Here is a 19,007-nt window from a genome sequence, read left to right as displayed (position 1 = left end):
TTATGGGCTTCTTAGTGGCACAGTGGGCTAAGGCACTGCATCTCAGTGCTTGAGGCGTCACTACAGACACCCTTGTTCGGATCCAGACTGTATCACATACGGCCGGGATTGTGAGTCCCATAGGGTGGCGCACAATTGGCCTAGCGTTGTTCGGGTTTGGCCAGGGTAGGCCGTCATTGTAAATCTGAATTTGTTCTTAACTCAAATCAAATCAAATGTATTTATATAGCCCTTCTTACATCAGCTGATATCTCAAAGTGCTGTACAGAAACCCAGCCTAAAACCCCAAAACAGCAAGCAATGCAAGTGTAGAAGCATGGTGGCTAGGAAAAACTCCCTAGAAAGGCCAGAACCTAGGAAGAAACCCAGAGAGGAACCAGGCTATGAGGGGTGGCCAGTGTGCCGGGTGGAGATTATAACAGAACATGGCCAAGATGTTCAAATGTTCATAGATGACCAGCAGGGTCAAATAATAATAATCACAGTGGTTGTCGAGGGTGCAACAGGTCAGCACCTCAGGAGTAAATGTCAGTTGGCTTTTCATAGCCGATCATTAAGAGTATCTCTACCACTCCTGCTGACTCTAGAGAGTTGAAAACAGCACGTCCGGTGAACAGGTCAGGGTTCCATAGCCGCAGGCAGAACAGTTGAAACTAGAGCAGCAGCATGGCCAGGTGGACTGGGGACAGCAAGGAGTCATCATGCCAGGTAGTCCTGAGGCATGGTCCTAGGGCTCAGGTCCTCCGAGAGAGAAAAAGAAAGAGAGAATTAGAGAGAGCATACTTAAATTCACACAGGACCCCAGACTGACCCTAGCCCCCCAACATATAAACTACAGCAGCATAAATACTGGAGGCTGAGACAGGATGGATCAGGAGACACTGTGGCCCCGTCAGACGATACCCCCGGACAGGGCCAAACAGGCAGGATATAACCCCACACTCTTTGCCAAAGCACAGCCCCCACACCACTAGAAGGATAACTTCAACCACCAACTTACCATCCTGAGACAAGGCCGAGTATAGCCCACAAAGATCTCCACCACGGCACAACCCAAGGGGGGGCGCCAACCCAAACAGAAAGATCACGTCAACCCACTTAAGTGACGCACCCCTCCTAACTGACTTGCCTAGTTTAACCTTTATTATAAAATTATCTTGGCCTTTAGGCCTATATATCACAGTCGCAAGGCATAAGCATTATCAGGTTATAGAGCAAACAACGCAATTATCACAACACATAGGTTGTCATATGTTGTAATATGGGGGTGGGCTTGGCATCCCCAGTGATTTTACCCATGCACCGGTACTGGTTGTTCCTAACCTTGCCAACAGACAAAAAGCTGTGAATGGATCAGTGGCTCGTTCACAGTAACAAGGGGTGATGTGCAATGAAACGAGGATGCGAGAGCCCAGTTAGTTGGGTAGAACATTTATCCCAAAAAAGATGTTTCTTTTCGACCATCAGGTGACATTCTGATGACTGATACACTGAATGTCCTGAAAGTGTACTAAAAACATCTCAATGACATCCCAGGAACATAGGGAGAACTAGATAAAGGTATCATAGAGAACGTTCCCTTGTTACCATAACACAATGTCCCAATGAAAGGAAAAATTATGTTTTGGGATCTAGACAAAAACTTCCATGGGACCATCCTTAGGGACGTCCCTGAAACAAACCGGGATCTAGACAAAACCTCCACAAGACCATGATACAACGTTGTAAGGGCTTTGGTAGTCGCGTTTGCAGGAATGAGGCGCAGGAAGCAACGAACACAGGGAGTGGTGTTTTTAATAACACTTGAAGGAAAAACAAAGTTCCCAAGCACAGGGGAATAAACACAATGAGCGACAATGCAAAGCCGACACGAACAAGAAGTCGACATACAACAATCAATCCCACACAACAAGGAGCGGGCCAGCTAAACTAAATAGCCCCTCTAATGGCTAATTGACCACAGGTGTCCAAAAAAAAAAGGGAAAAGCAAAAGGGAATCGGTGGCAGCTAATAGGCCGGTGACGACGACCGCCGAGCGCCACCCAAGCAGGAGGGGGCGCCACCGTCGGTGGGAATCGTGACAAACGTCCTGTTGACTTTAGGCAAACATTTCATGCTGTTCTGGGGACATCCTAACGACTGATTTTTGTTTGCAGGGTATGAAACCCCACCACTACAGGCAGGGCGAGTCTCTCCCTTGTGACCCTGTTACATATTATTTCATCTAACATCTTTCTTTCTAGGGACCTGAGGGGCCACTAGGACAAAAGGTAGAGTTGATTTCATCTTCTGTATTCATTATTAAACCAGTTTCTTAGGTAAATAGGATAGCTTCTGAATCATATAACAAAAACTTTTGAGGTTGTTTTTTTATTTATAATTATTCTTGTTTTATTAGTAATGTACCTGTGAGAAATTTCCTTTATGTCCTTTTTTGTGAGAAAATATTTGTACTCGGGGCACTATACGGGTTTGATTGAAGAGGGCCCAAAGTCACGACTAATAGCCTAGGTATACCATATTTTATGATATACCAGTATTGATGCACAGACTGGTTTGGGTTTTTACTATACCTTCTATAATGATATTTGAATGTTTTGTTTGTTATACGCTGTTTATGTCCATAAGTGCAGGAAATGCAGAAAATGATAAATTCTGAAAAAGATTTTTGGTTGAAGTTGAATTGAACAGTTTAAAACAATGGAGAAAGACCAATTGAAAACACTTAGAATGTATGTGTTACCACGGTAGGGTCACACACCACTCAAAGCAAATTTAGAACTTTTATTTTTCAAAAACATAAAATAAAAAAACTTGTGATATGATATTTTGGCCATATTGCCCAGCCCTATGTCCTAAGTAGCCCAGTGTCAGCTACTGTTAATAGTTATCCTCTACAATATTACATCTCATCCATATCCCCTCATGAGACCTAGACAGACTCTTGGGAGACTAATCCTGGGCTCACATACTCAGGAAACAAAATACATTCTCAACATCTTACACTCAAAATAACCATTATGCCCACTCTGCAGTCCATTGAGTGGAGTGCAAGGTGTGTTAACTCAACCCATTCAGCTCTACTATTAAACACCCTAATGATGCATGGCAGCCATTATGCACCAGATTGTTCACCACACATTGCAGTGGAGAGCTAAGGACTAACACATACTGTAAAAGTACATTTTGTAGTTTATCCATATCCCCTCATGAGACCTAGAAAGACTCTTGGGAGGCTAATCCTGGGCTCACATACTCAGGAAACAAAATACATTCTCAACATCTTACACTCAAAATAGATAGAATTTAAGAGGGGGAGAAGAGAAAGAGAGAGAGGGAGAGAGAGAGAGAGAGAGCACCTTCGAACCATCAAAATGTAACTCCATGACATTCTCCAGGAAGAGGATTCCATCAAAACTGGACCTGTACTTTGATGGTTGCCAGCTAGCCACAACTAAGGAGCTTGACATCCTCAGTCACAATAGACAGCAAACTGTCATGGTCCAAACACTTATCTAACATCTCCACCAGAGCAGCTCAGAAACTGTGAGCACTGAGGAGAGTGGCCAGCAAACTTAACACCAAGAGCCGAGCCATCATCTACAAGGCACATGTATGCAGTGACATGGAGTACACTTCACTGAGCTGGATGAATGCCCCACCGACTCACCTCAGCCTGCTTGACAACATCCAGAAAAAGGCCCTGAAAGTAATCGGTGTAGAACAGGACACCGCCCCTACACAACTCACCATCCCCAGCCTTCACAGAGACGACAGGTTGCTGCTGCTACAGCCCTGTACAAAATGCACCCCACCACTGCCCCATGGACCTCCAAGCTATGCTCCCCCCACCATATACCAGACAGCGTACTACCTGCATATGCACAGCCATGCCAGACCTTGCTCTCACCCTCCCAGTCAACGGAGCATGCTCCCTAGACAGAAGCTTCCATTATCCCTGCTTTGGGTGTAACTTTTCTGCTGAACCACGTCCACTTGCCCTTATGTCCTCATACTGATGGAATTCCTTTTGGAAGTGATTAGGCGACATTTTGTGAATAAATAATGCACTGCCTTAAATCAGGGTTGCTTACTTTTATTACTTTTATGAATTAAATAGAAAAGGTTGTCATATCAATATGAGGACTAGTCTAATAACAGTTGTTTATAAATCCATTATTTCATTGAGTAAACCCTATGCTGGCCTAACAAGACCCGGTTGTTTCAGAATCGACCGATTAACCCTCATACTACCATCATATTTTACATACATGGATTACCAACTGGGGTCATTTTGACCTCAAGAAGAAACTATTGGAAAAAGTAACAATCATAGCAAAATATCAAGTAAATTCTAATCAAAACATTATTAGACTGGAAATAATGTTCTGATTTATTCATTTTTATTACCAAAACAGACTGTTATTTTAGCACAATTACAGTAATTAGCATATTCTGGCAAATGAAAAGGCATTTCTCCCTTAAATAATGTGCAGATTTTTTCTAAAGTACAATCCACATTAGTACTAATGTCACGGGTGTCATAGGGTAGAGACCAAGACGCAGCGGGAAAATGCACACTCATCTTTTTTATTGGTGAAGAAGGAAAACACATAAAACGTATACAAACCAAAACGAACTTGACAGTCTTGTCAGGCAAACAGCTAAACAAGAACAATCTCCCACAAAAACAAACTCCTAATTATAGGACCCTCAATCAGAGGCAACAATAACCAGCTGCCTCCAATTGAAGGTCCAACCCCAATAAACTAAACATAGAAATACAAAAGACTAGATAGAACATAGAAATATATTAACATAGAACAATGACTAACAAACCCCGGACTAATAAATCAAATACCCCTCTACCTAAACACATACACAAAACACACCCTGAACCACATAAAACAAACACCCCCTGCCACGTACTGACCAAACTACAATAACAAATAACCCCTATACTGGTCAGGACGTGACAACTGAAAAGATGATTTACCATCATTTGATTTCAGTATCATTTAGTTTTTTGAAATGTTAAGAAAATGTACATTTTGACATTTGCCATTTAATGGGGCGGTACACCAAAATGTGAAATACAAATCATTGCATTGACAAAAAGTGATTCAACCATTGATCTTGAGAGACAATGACCAAAAATATGGCTAAGTTTTCTGTATTTACTAAACCCCCAGCCAGCATTAGCATCGCTGCTAGTGAAACAATGGGAGTGTTAGGGCCTACTGTAGAATGATTAAAAAAGCATGCCTAAATCATCAAAGTAACTTCAAATTTTGATTTGAAGATACTTTGATGATTTAGGCATGCTTTTTTAATCATTCTACAGCATGCTTTCTATTTGGTATAGAAACCCAAATACCATAACAAGATGCACATACAGATTATTGGAGGATATTATAGTAACATAACATTTCCTGTAAAAAAAAATGGGTGGGGGGGGAATAAACTCTACTGTATGTGTACATATAGAGAGAGGGTAGCTGGTTTCTGTATAAATTTTAAAAAATAATGTTTTACCTTTTCTCTTTTACAAATTTTACCTTTATATGCAACATAAAAAATGTTTATTTGTATTTTTTATTTCACCTTTATTTGACCAGGTAGGCCAGTTGAGGACTACCTGGTCATTTACAACTGTGACCTGCTCAAGATAAAGCAAAACAGTGCGACAAAAACAACAACACAGAGTTACACATGGGATAAACAAACGTACAGTCAATAACACAATAGAAAAATCTGTGTACAGTGTGTACAAATGAAGTAAGGAGGTAAGGCAATAAATAGGCCATTAGTGGCAAAGTAATTGCAATTTAGCAATTTACACTGGAGTGAAATATGTGCAGATGAGGATGTGCAAGTAGAAATACTGGTGTGCAAAAGAGCAGAAAAACAGAAACAAATCTGGTGGTGAGGTATGTAGTTGTATTATACACATAATACCCAAACATAAACACATTAAAATACAAAAACACATTCATGGAAAACACAAATAAAACATCACAAATAAAACATTCCTCCACAAATAAGTTCCCAATCAGTACTTTAAATTGCTTGAGCGGCACCAGAACAACAAGATTAAATGTATTTGGAAATTTGTTCCAGCAATACAGTGCGTTAAAACTAAAAGCAGATTTACCTAACTTGGTGGAGACCCTTGGAACTTTAAGAGTTAACTATCCCTGTGAACAGGTTAGGCAACTCAGGTGTCTATACTTCAACAGCAAAGTTAGATAAGACGGAAGTTTATGAAATAGGGCCTTGTAAACAAAAAGAGAGTAATGTAGAGATCTACAGGTCTTTAGCGAAGTCCAGCCAACGTTTTGATACAGGATGCAGTAATGAGTATCAAAAGGTTTAAGAGTAATAGCAGCTGCACTTTTATTAATAATATCACTATAATCAAGAACAGATTAAAAGGTTGACTGAATAATCTGCTTCTAACTGCTTAGAGAAAGGCAAGATCTGTTTCAGTAGAAAAAGCCAACTTTAATTCTTAGCTTAACCAGCTCATCTACTCTATATGTTTTTTAAACGTTAATTCCATATCAATCCAAATGTCTAAGTATTTTAATGCTGGAACACGTTCGATTGGAGAACCAGTTTTGACACAGCCAGATCAACAGTCGGGGCAACAGCATACATACTAATAGTATAATTTGCATATAGATGAAGTTTAAACATTTTAACAGACTGACCAATGGTGTTTATATAAATAGTGAAGAGAATAGGTCTCAAAATCAACCCCTGTAGTACACCTTTATGTACTTCAAGAAATTCAGACCTAACCCCATCAATCACGATGGCCTGAGTTCTAGCATTAAGATAATCATGAAACCATGAACAGGCATCAGAGTTCAGGCATATCGAGGACAACTTATTCAAAAAAATATCATGATCAATAGTATCAAAAGTGTCGTGTCTGACTATGATTAAAATATATGACATGCTATTTTATCAAGTCGATTATCTAACATTTAATTGATTACGTGATTGAATTAAACCATGCAACAATTAAACCATTAATAAACTGTGGCACCACGGAAGCATTAATTTATATAGAGCGGTTATCTCCTGAATTCACTCTCAGATCTGAAGGTCTTTTATATTAATAGCAGTCAATTATTAATTGTCACCTCGATCGGTCTCATTCTGATTGTCGTAAGTACTTGGTTATCTGCACGAACCCTAGCTAATAAGTTGAATCAGCAATACACAAATTGGCTTAATTATTTATTTACTAAATACCTAAATAATCACACAGAATTACATATATATATATATATATATATATATATATACTGCTCAAAAAAATAAAGGGAACACTAAAATAACACATCCTAGATCTGAATGAATGAAATAATCTTATTAAATACTTTTTTCTTTACATAGTTGAATGTGCTGACAACAAAATCACACAAAAATAATCAATGGAAATCCAATTTATCAACCCATGGAGGTCTGGATTTGGAGTCACACTCAAAATTAAAGTGGAAAACCACACTACAGGCTGATCCAACTTTGATGTAATGTCCTTAAAACAAGTCAAAATGAGGCTCAGTAGTGTGTGTGGCCTCCACATGCCTGTATGACCTCCCTACAATGCCTGGGCATGCTCCTGATGAGGTGGCGGATGGTCTCCTGAGGGATCTCCTCCCAGACCTGGACTAAAGCATCCGCAACTCCTGGACAGTCTGTGGTGCAACTTGGCGTTGGTGGATGGAGCGAGACATGATGTCCCAGATGTGCTCAATTGGATTCAGGTCTGGGGAACGGGCGGGCCAGTCCATAGCATCAATGCCTTCCTCTTGCAGGAACTGCTGACACACTCCAGCCACATGAGGTCTAGCATTGTCTTGCATTAGGAGGAACCCAGGGCCAACCGCACCAGCATATGGTCTCACAAGGGGTCTGAGGATCTCATCTCGGTACCTAATGGCAGTCAGGCTACCTCTGGCGAGCACATGGAGGGCTGTGCGGCCCCCCAAAGAAATGCCACCCCACACCATGACTGACCCACCGCCAAACCAGTCATGCTGGAGGATGTTGCAGGCAGTAGAACGTTCTCCACGGCGTCTCCAGACTCTGTCACGTCTGTCACATGTGCTCAGTGTGAACCTGCTTTCATCTGTGAAGAGCACAGGGCGCCAGTGGCGAATTTGCCAATCTTGGTGTTCTCTGGCAAATGCCAAACGTCCTGCACGGTGTTGGGCTGTAAGCACAACCCCCACCTGTGGACGTCGGGCCCTCATACCACCCTCATGGAGTCTGTTTCTGACCGTTTGAGCAGACACATGCACATTTGTGACCTGCTGGAGGTCATTTTGCAGGGCTCTGGCAGTGCTCCTCCTGCTCCTCCTTGCACAAAGGCGGAGGTAGCGGTCCTGCTGCTGGGTTGTTGCCCTCCTACGGCCTCCTCTACGTCTCCTGATGTACTGGCCTGTCTCCTGGTAGCGCCTCCATGCTCTGGACACTACGCTGACAGACACAGCAAACCTTCTTGCCACAGCTCGAATTGATGTGCCATCCTGGATGAGCTGCACTACCTGAGCCACTTGTGTGGGTTGTAGACTCCGTCTCATGCTACCACTAGAGTGAAAGCACCGCCAGCATTCAAAAGTGACCAAAACATCAGCAAGGAAGCATAGGAACTGAGAAGTGGTCTGTGGTCACCACCTGCACAACCACTCCTTTATTGGGGGTGTCTTGCTAATTGCCTATAATTTCCACCTGTTGTCTATTCCATTTGCACAACAGCATGTGAAATTTATTGTCAATCAGTGTTGCTTCCTAAGTGGACAGTTTCATTTCACAGAAGTCTGATTGACTTGGAGTTACATTGTGTTGTTTAAGTGTTCCCTTTATTTTTTTGAGCAGTGTGTATATATATACACAGGATAGATCACACATCGACTACTAATCATGTCATAAAAAGCCCCTAGTGGGCTAACCCAATATGACAGCTGATTACACAAAGGAAGGGGGTTGGGTTTGAATGAAAGAGCGGGAAGACTGAGGGAAAAGGGATTGGGTCTCTATCGGATCTTGAGAAGCTATGCTACCGTAAATAGGGAATCTTAAGAATTCTAACAACCGCCCATTCGGAAAAGGAAAATAAAAAAGGGCAAAGTTTTACATTTACCATGGATTCAAGAATCTTAGCTAGACAAGGACGCCTTGAATGAGGTGATCATTTTTAAGATCACTACTGTCCCTGCCCTTATGGAGTAGCAGCACAAGAGCTAATTTCCATACTTTAGGAATATTTCCTGATAACAATGTTCAATTAAAAATGTGGGTTATTGAGCCAACAATGATGGGCGCTGCACACTTAAGCAGACCAGGATCCAATTGGTCGGCCCCTGTGTATTTCTTGTTGTCTATTGCTTGCTAAGCATCCAGGACTTATTTTTCTGTAAATAGCCTAAAATAATAATTTCTCTGATCATTCAGTAAGTGATCATTCAGCAAGTTTCCCCTATCGGCATCCAGCCCAATATCATTGTGAATAGGCTTAGAAGTTATTTAAAAGAGAGAAACCACTGAAATAAACGGTGACTAAATGCATCAATGATGCCATTTTTATCTGCAATTGTCTGTAAGTGTCTGTAGGTGTCTGAATTTTTGGGAGGGTGGCAGAGAGGAGGAAGTAGAACCCTTCAGGGATTCGACAGTTTTCCCAAATTTAGCCGGTTCCCATTACAGTCCGAAAGAGCGATACATAATAATCTGATTTAACCTGTCTGATTTGTCTTACACAATGACTCCTCAGTTGCTTAAAAGCTTGCCATTCCGGGGCTAAGACTGTGTTTCTGGCCTGACCTAAGCGTCATCTCTTTTATGAATTACATCTGATAATTCCGGTGTACCTGGCATTCCATCTACCTTTAACCCATGACTATCCACAATAGTATTGAATACATCTGCAAAAAGGCTCAAAGCTAAATCAGGTTCAGGGATAGCTGAAGTACAATCAAGGTCACTAAATTAGAGATCATGTAAAAACAACTGTTCACTGAAGTTTTGATGATACGAGGCTTACATTTTTGTATTTTTACATCTCGAACATTACAGTATTACAGTTCTACCAAGTATTCATACCACTGACAGACTTTTATGAGCTGTTTTGACTGCAACTAAGCATATATGTAAGTTAATATTGATTTTGTGCATGGTTATAACCAGTTATAACCATAGGCAAGTACATAAGGTGCGGCATCTCTGCAGGTTTTTAGATTTGCCCTAGAATGATTACATTTTAGAGAATACACACCAATATCACTACAGATGATCTGTCTATCTGGTCAAAATCTGATACAGGTCCCCCTCCACCTTCTGGAGGTATGGATAACTTGTTACTATGTCTCAAGAGAAACCTAGATTCAAATAAAGATCCTATCTATCAAATTAATATAGACAGAATTAAGTGTTTTGACCCCAAAGGACTTTTGATACAGAAATACTAAACAATGCAAGAACAAGTTAATTGACAAACATGAAAATGTGGAAGAATTGAATAAATGACCTTTGGGCTGTGATCAAAAATGTACCCATTTGTTTGTATGAGGGTTAATAGTACTGCTGAGCCATGAGATGCTATGCTAGTCTCAGGCTTACTATAGAGCAGTAGGGCACACACGATAACAACCAAATCAAATCAAATGTTATTTGTCACATACAAATGGTTAGCAGATGTTAATGCGAGTGTAGCGAAATGCTTGTGCTTCTAGTTCCGACCATGCAGTAATATCTAACAAGTAATCTAACCTAACAATTTCACAAAAACTACCTTATACACACAAGGGTAAAGTAATGAATACAAATGTACATAAAAATATATGAATGAGTGATGGCCTTGCATAGGCAAAATGCAGTAGATGGTATAGAGTACAGTATATACATATGGGATGAGTAATGTAGGGTATGTAAACATTATATAAAGTGGCATTGTTTAAAGTGGCTAGTGATAAAGTTATTACATCAATTTTTCCATTATTAAAGTGGCTAGAGTTGAGTCAGTATGTTGGCAGCAGCCACTCAATGTTAGTGATGGCTGTTTAACAGTCTGATGGCCTTGAGATAGAAGCTGTTTTTCAGTCTCGGTCCCCGCTTTGATGCACCTGTACTGACCTCGCCTTCTGGATGATAGCGGGGTGAACAAGCAGTGGCTCGGGTGGTTGTTATCCTTGATAATCTTTTTGGCTTTCCTGTGACATCGGGTGGTGTAGGTGTCCTGGAGGGCAGGTAGTTTGCACCCGGTGATGCGTTGTGCAGACCTCACTACCCTCTGGAGAGCCTTACGGTTATGGGCGGAGCAGCTGCCGTACCAGGCGGTGATACAGCCCGACAGGATGCTCTTGATTGTGCATCTGTAAAGGTTTGTGAGTGTTTTTGGTGACAAGACAAATTTCTTCAGCCTCCTGAGGTTGAAGAGACCATGTAAAGAGTAGGAGATCATTAATCCCCACTTGTAATGTATCACTGCCTGGTAGGGCAACTAGAGGTCGACTGATTATGATTTTTCAACGCCGATACCGATTATTAGAGGACCAAAAAAGCCGATACCGATTAATCGGCCGATTTTTATATATATATTTGTAATAATGACAATTACAACAATACTGAATGAACAATGAACACTTTTATTTTAACTTAATATAATACATAAATAAAATCAATTTAGTCTCAAATAAATAATGAAACATGTTCAATTTGCTTTAAATAATGCAAAAACAGTGTTGAAGAAAGTAAATGTGCAATATGTGTCATGTAAAAAAGCTAATGTTGATGTTCCTTGCTCAGAACATGAGAACATATGAAAGCAGGTGGTTCCTTTTAACATGAGTCTTCAATATTCCCAGTTAATACGTTTTAGGTTATTATAGGAATTATGACGCGTCAACTATTTCTCTCTATACCATTTGTGTTTCATATACCTTTGACTATTGGATGTTCTTATAGGCACTTTAGTATGCCAGCCTAATCTCGGGAGTTCATAGACTTGAAGTCATTAACAGCGCTGTGCTTCAAGCATTGCTAAGCGCTGCTGGCAAACGCAGTAAAGTGCTGTTTGAATGAATTCTTACAAGCCTGCTGTTGCCTTCCACCGTTTAGTCAGACTGCTCTATCAAATATCAAATCATAGACTTAATTATAATAAACACACAGCAATACGAGCCTTTGGTCATTAATATGGTAAAATCTGTAAACTATCATATCGAAAACAAAATGTTTATTCTTTCAGTGAAATGCGGAACCATTCCATATTTTATCGAACGGTTGGCAACCCTAAGTCTAAATATTGCTTCTACATTGCACAACCTTCAATGTTATGTCATAATTATGTAAAATTCTGGCAAATTAATTACGGTCTTTGTTAGGAAGAAATGGTCTTCACACAGTTCGCAACGAGCCATGCGGCCAAAACTTCTGCACATACCCTGACTCTGCTTGCACTGAACACAAGAGAAGTGACACAATTTCCCTAGTTAATATTGCCTGCTAACATGCATTTCTTTTAACTAAATATGCAGGTTTATAAAAAATATACTTCTGTGTATTTATTTTAAGGAAGGCATTGATGTTTATGGTTAGGTTCGTTTGTGCAACGATTGTATTTTTTTCACAAATGTGCTTTTGTTAAATCATCACCCGTTTGGCGACGTTGAAGTAGGCTGGGATTCGATGATAAATTAACAGGCACTACATTGATTATATGCAACGCAGGACAAGCTAGATATAACCTAGTAATATCATCAACCATGTGTAGTTAATTTGTGATTATGTGAAGATTAAAAAACAATCATAAGATAAGTTTAATGCTAGCTAGCAACTTACCTTGGCTCCTTGCAGCCACAAGGTCCTTTTGATGCTGCACTCGCATAACAGGTGGTCAGCCTGCCATGCAGTCTCCTCGTGGATTGCAATTTAATCGGCCATAATCAGCGTTCAAAAAGGCTGATTACCGATTGTTATGAAAACTTGAAATTGGCCCTAATTAATTGGCCATAATCGGTCGACCTCTTAACGGCAACTGCACCACCCACAACCGCAGGTTTCTCCAGAGTCTGTCCAACACATCACCAGGGGCAAACTACCTGCCCTCAAGGACACCTACAGCACCTGATGCCACAGGAAGCCCAAAAAGATCATCAAGGATAACAACCACTGCTTGTTCACCCCAGTATCATCCAGAAGGCGAAGTCAGTACAGGTGCATCAAAGCTGGGACTGAGAGACTGAAAAACAGCTTCTTTCTCAAGGCCATCAGACTGTTAAATAACCATCACTAGCACAGAGAGGCTGCTGCCTACATACAGACTTGAAATCATTGGCCACTTTAATAAATGGAACACTAGTCACTTTATTAATTTCACTTTCATAATGTTTACATATCTTGCATTACTCATCTCATATGTATATACTGTATTCTATACTATCTATTGCATCTTAGCCTATGACGCTCTGAAATTTCTCATCCATATATTTATATATTCCTATTCCATTCCTTTACTTAGATTTCTGTGTATTAGGTATTTGTTGTGAAATTGTTAGATATTACTTGTTAGATATTGCTACACTGTCGGAAATACAAGCACAAGCATTTCGCTACACTAGCAATAACATCTGCTAAACACGTGTATGTGACCAATAAAATTTGATTTGATGTGAGCTCATGTTGCACAACATTTCTATAGGCTATGCAATTGTGTTAGAAAACAGGGAGTAATGGCCTCTATTACAAAGAGGAGGATCCCATCAGCTTTCTATAGGCTACGCCCACTTTATTTATTTCACAACTTTCCTAATATTAAGCACATTGCTACTATTTACAACAGGAGTAGCTGGCTGGCATGAAAATGAACCATGGGAAAAGCGTCCTTCATTCATTATTTAGGTGCATTAGATTTCATTTATTTACGTTGCCCCTATTTTAAGATAGGTGCATGATAATGGTCCATTTTACATCAAAACAAATCTACACATACATTATTTTGTATATTAAGTAAAGACAAGATTAAATCAAAAATACTATGATGGTTGACAATATTTGTCACGACTTCTTCCCGAAGTCGGTCCCTCTCCTTGTTCGGGCGGCGTTCGGCGGTCGACGTCACCGGCCTTCTAGCCATTGCCGATCCACTTTTCATTTTCCATTTGTTTTGTCTTTGTTTTACACACCTGGTTTCAATTCCCCAATTACATGTTCATTATTTAACCCTCTGTTTTCCCCATGGTTTTTGTGCGTGATTGTTTTATGTATGTTCGGTCCGTTATTGTGGGCTCGGTATTACGACATGTTATTGTAATATTTGAGTAAAGTTACTTGTGTTACTCATTTCTGCTGTCCTTCGCCTGACTCCTCTGCACCAGCTACACCCAGACCACTACAGAATCACACACCCAAAAATGGAGTCAGCAGGAGCAGACAACCCCCCTTTGGCGGTCGAGGAGCGCGTCCAGCAGCATGCAACCATGTTGCAACGTCTCGGCACCGCCATGGATCGCGTGCTGCAGACGATGGATCTATGGGAGACAGGAGGAGTTCTTCCAGCGCCTCCACAGGCACCACTTCAACAGGCACCACTGTTCACCCCTCCTTCACCCGGTCCCAGTGGGATTCGGCTCGTGTTCCCGAGGGAGTATGATGGAATGGCTGTCGGATGCCAGGGGTTCCTACTCCAGCTGGAACTCTACCTGGCGACCGTCCACCCGGTTCCTTCGGGACGTGAGAGCGTGTCCGCCCTTGTCTCCTGTCTCTCAGGGAAAGCCCTGGAGGGGGCCAACGCTGTATGGGGGGAAGGAGAAGCGGTGTTGGACTATTACGTGGAGTTCACCCGCGAACGTCTGTTCCACCTGAGGCAGGGGATGAGGAGCGCACAGGAGTTGGCCTTGGACTTCCGGACCCTGGGATGGAACGACAGGGCCCTGATCGATCACTACCGGTGTAGTCTACCGGTGCAGTCTGCGCGAGGACGTCCGTCGGGAGTTGGCCTACAGGGACACCACTCTCCGGCTGGATAACCTGCTGGCTACCAGCGGACGTCCGGGTCAGGGCCTGTCAGTTCCATCCCCCAGCACCACCGCTCCGACGCCCATGGAGCTGGGAGGTGCTGCGTTTAGGGCAACCGGAGGAGGGGCCGTTCCCTGTACCATCTGTGGCTGCAGAGGGCACACTGCTGGTCGGTGCTGGGGAGGGCACTCTCGTGTCACCCCAGGTGAGTCGGCATCAGGCTCACTCAGAGCCCCCTGTTGCTCACATGTTTTTGTTTATAAACTTTCCTGAGTTTTCCCCGCATTCCCAGCATAAGGCGCATGTAGATTCAGGCGCAGCTGGGAATTTTATTGACAGAGCATTTGCCCATAGTTTAGGGATCCCCATTGTTCCTGTGGATATGCCCTTCCCTGTGCACACCCTAGATAGTCGACCATTAGGGTCAGGGCTAATTAGGGAGGCCACCGCTCCACTGGGCATGGTTACATAGGATGGTCACAAGGAGAGAATTTGTATTTTCCTTATTGATTCTCCTGCGTTTCCCGTGGTGCTGGGCCTACCCTGGTTGGCCTGTCATGACCCCACTATTTCGTGGCAACAGAGGGTTCTCAAGGGGTGGTCACGAAAGTGCTCGGGGAGGTGTTTAGGGGTTTCCGTCGGTGCTACTACAGTGGAAAGTCCAGACCAGGTCTCCACCGTGCGCATCCCCTCTAAATATGCCAATTTGGCTTTCACCTTCTGTAAGAAGAGGGCGACTCAATTACCACCCCATCGATGGGGGGATTGTACGATAAATCTCCTGGTAGATGCAGCACTTCCCAGGAGTCACGTGTATCCCCTGTCACAGGAGGAGATGGCGGCTATGGAAGCATATGTCTCCGAATCCCTGGGGCAGGGGTAAATTCGGCCCTCCACTTCACCTGCCTCCTCGAGTTTCTTTTTTGTGAAGAAGAAGGATGGAGGTCTAAACCCGTGCATTGACTATCAAGGTATCAACCAAATCACTGTGAGGTACAGCTACCCGCTGCCTCTCATAGCCAGTGCGATAGAGTCAATGCACGGGGCACGCTTCTTCACAAAATTGGATCTCAGGAGCGCTTACAACCTGGTGCGTAACCGGGAGGGGGACGAGTGGAAGACGCCATTTAGTACCAGCTCAGGGCACTATGAGTACCTCATCATGACGTACGGGTTGATGAATGCTCCATCAGTCTTCCAGGCCTTTGTAGACAAGATTTTCCGGGACCTGCACGAGCAGGGTGTAGTGGTATATATCGACGACATTCTGATATACTCCGCTATATGCGCCGAGCATGTGTCCCTGGTCAGGTAGCGGCTCCCAATTCCTCACTGCTGAAGGGGGGGACCGGTGCGACTGCAGTGGTCGGCTGAGGCGGACAGGGCTTTTGGTCACCTGAAGGCTCTGTTTACGTCGGCTCCTGTGCTGGCTCATCCGCATCCATCTTTGGTGTTCATAGTGGAGGTGGACGCGTCTGAGGCTGGGATAGGAGCCGTGCTCTCTCAGCGCTTGGGCATGGCACCAGAGCTCCGCCCCTGTGCTTTATTTTCGAAGAAGCTCAGCCCGGCGGATCGAAACTATGATGTGGGGGACCGGAAGCTGTTGGCTGTTGTCAAGGCTCTAAAGACGTGGAGACATTGGCTTGAGGGGGCTAAACACCCTTTTCTCATCTGGACTGACCACCGCAATCTGGAGTACATCCGTGCAGCGAGGAGACTGAACCCTCGCCAGGCAAGGTGGGCCATGTTCTTTACCTGTTTTGTTTTCACCCTGTCCTACAGACCAGGTTCCCAGAATGCTAAGGCAGACGCACTGTCCCGGATGTATGCTACAGTGGAGCGGTCCATAGATCACACTCCCATACTTCCGGCCTCTTGCCTGGTGGCACCGGTGGTGTGGGAGCTGGACGCGGACACCGAGCAGGCCTTACGTACAGAGCCCACTCCCCTCCAGTGTCCAGCTGGGCAACTGCACGTTCCGTCTGCTGTCCGCGACCGTCTGATCTATTGCGCCCACACGTCACCCTCCTCTGGTCATCCTGGCATCGGTCGGACAGTGCGCTGTCTTAGTGGGAAGTACTGGTGGTCCACCTTGGCCAAGGACATGAGGGTTTATGTTTCCTCCTGCTCGGTGTGCGCCCACTGCAAGGCCCCTAGGCACCTGCCCAGAGGGAAGATACAGCCCTTACCCGTTCCACAACAGTTATGGTCGCACCTATCGGTGGACTTCCTCACGGATCTTCCTCCCTCACAGGGTAACACCACGATCCCGTTCATTGTGGATCGGTTCTCTAAGTCCTGCCGTCTCCTTCCTTTGCCCGGTCTCCCTACGGCCCTACAGACTGCGGAGGCCCTGTTTACACATGTCTTCCGGCAGTACGGGGTGCCTGAGGATATAGTGTCTGATCGAGGTCCCCAGATCACGTCAAGGGTCTGGAGGGCATTCATGGAACGTCTGGGGGGGGGGGGTCAGCCTTACCTCAGGTTTTCACCCTGAGAGTAACGGGGTGAAACCCCTCTGCACCAGCTACACCCAGACCACTACAATATTAGCCTATCACTTGTGGATGATATAAACGCAGCAAAAAAAGAAACGGCCCTTTTTCAGGACCCTGTCTTTCAAAGATAATTCGTAAAATCCAAATAACTTCACAGATCTTCATTGTAAGGGTTTAAACACTGTTTCCCATGCTTGTTCAATGAACAATTAATGAACATGCACCTGTGGAACGGTCATTAAGACACTAACAGCTTACAGATGGTAGGCAATTAAGGTCACAGTCACAGTTACATTCGAAAATCACACCTGCAGGACAGGTACAGGATGGCAACAACAACTGCCCGAGTTACACCAGGAACGCACAATCCCTCCATCAGTGCTCAGACTGTCCACAATAGGCTGAGAGAGACTGGACTGAGGGCTTGTAGGCCTGTTGTAAGGCAGGTCCTCAGCAGACATCACCGGCAACATCGTCGCCTATGGGCACAAAACCACCGTCGCTGGACCAGACAGGACTGGCAAAAAGTGCTCTTCACTGACGAGTCACAGTTTGGTCTCACCAGGGGTGATGGTCGGATTTGCGTTTATCGTCGAAGGAATGAGCGTTACACTGAGGCCTGTGCTCTGGAGCGGGATCGATTTGGAGGTGGAGGGTCCGTCATGGTCTAGGGCGGTGTGTCACAGCATCATCGGACTGAGATTGTTGTCATTGCAGGCAATCTCAATGCTGTGCGTTACAAGGAAGACATCCTCCTCCCTCATGTGGTACCCTTCCTGCAGGCTCATCCTGACATGACCCTCCAGCATGACAATGCCACCAGCCATACTGCTCGTTCTGTGCGTGATTTCCTGCAAGACAGGAATGTCAGTGTTCTGCCATGGCCAGCGAAGAGCCCTGATCTCAATCCCTTTGAGCACTTCTGGGACCTGTTGGATCGGAGGCTGAGGGCTAGGGCCATTCCCCCCCAGAAATGTTTGGGAACTTGCAGGTGCCTTGGTGGAAGAGTGGGGTAACATCTCACAGCAAGAACTGGCAAATCTGGTGCATTCCATGAGGAGGAGATGCACTGCAGTATTTAATGCAGCTTGTGGCCACACCAGATACTGGCTGTTACTTTTGATTTTGACCCTCCCTTTCTTCAGGGACACATTATTCAATTTTTGTTAGTCACATGTCTGTGGCACTTGTTCAGTTTATGTCTCAGTTGTTGAATCTTGTTATGTTCATACAAATATTTAAACTTGTTAAGTTTGCTGAAAATAAACGCAGTTGACAGTGAGAGGACGTTTCTTTTTAATCACTTGTGAATGATGCCCCTTCTTAAGGAAAGAAACAGCGCATGTTGCACACTGCATGTAGCCTAGGCCATAGGCCTATATGTTTTGTTTAGGTTTGTATCACAACTAAAGTGACCAAATAAATTCTTAAAATGAAGCACATTAATCTGCTTTACAATGGGTGTAGAGCCTAACTGGCATA

General features: G+C 43.7%; 1 protein-coding gene across 16 annotated transcripts in view; it reads left to right on the top strand.

Moving 5' to 3' along the window:
* Positions 1–19,007, top strand: part of col25a1 (collagen type XXV alpha 1 chain) — a 406,953-nt gene that overhangs the window by 285,446 nt on the left and 102,500 nt on the right. For 14 of the 16 annotated variants that reach the window (XR_003878287.1, XR_003878289.1, XR_003878288.1 and 11 more), the window contains one exon: positions 2,244–2,270. The exons of the other annotated variants lie outside the window; for them this stretch is intronic. Coding sequence is in view for 4 of the 14 variants with exons in the window: in XM_029753448.1 (XP_029609308.1) it covers positions 2,244–2,270 (27 nt within the window). In the remaining 10 variants the exon portion in view is untranslated. The remainder of the gene's footprint in view (positions 1–2,243; positions 2,271–19,007) is intronic. 16 annotated transcript variants of the gene reach the window in all.

Source organism: Salmo trutta, chromosome 5, assembly GCF_901001165.1.
Source record: "Salmo trutta chromosome 5, fSalTru1.1, whole genome shotgun sequence".
Taxonomy (NCBI): domain Eukaryota; kingdom Metazoa; phylum Chordata; class Actinopteri; order Salmoniformes; family Salmonidae; genus Salmo; species Salmo trutta.
This window is presented reverse-complemented; position numbering and strand designations above follow the sequence as displayed.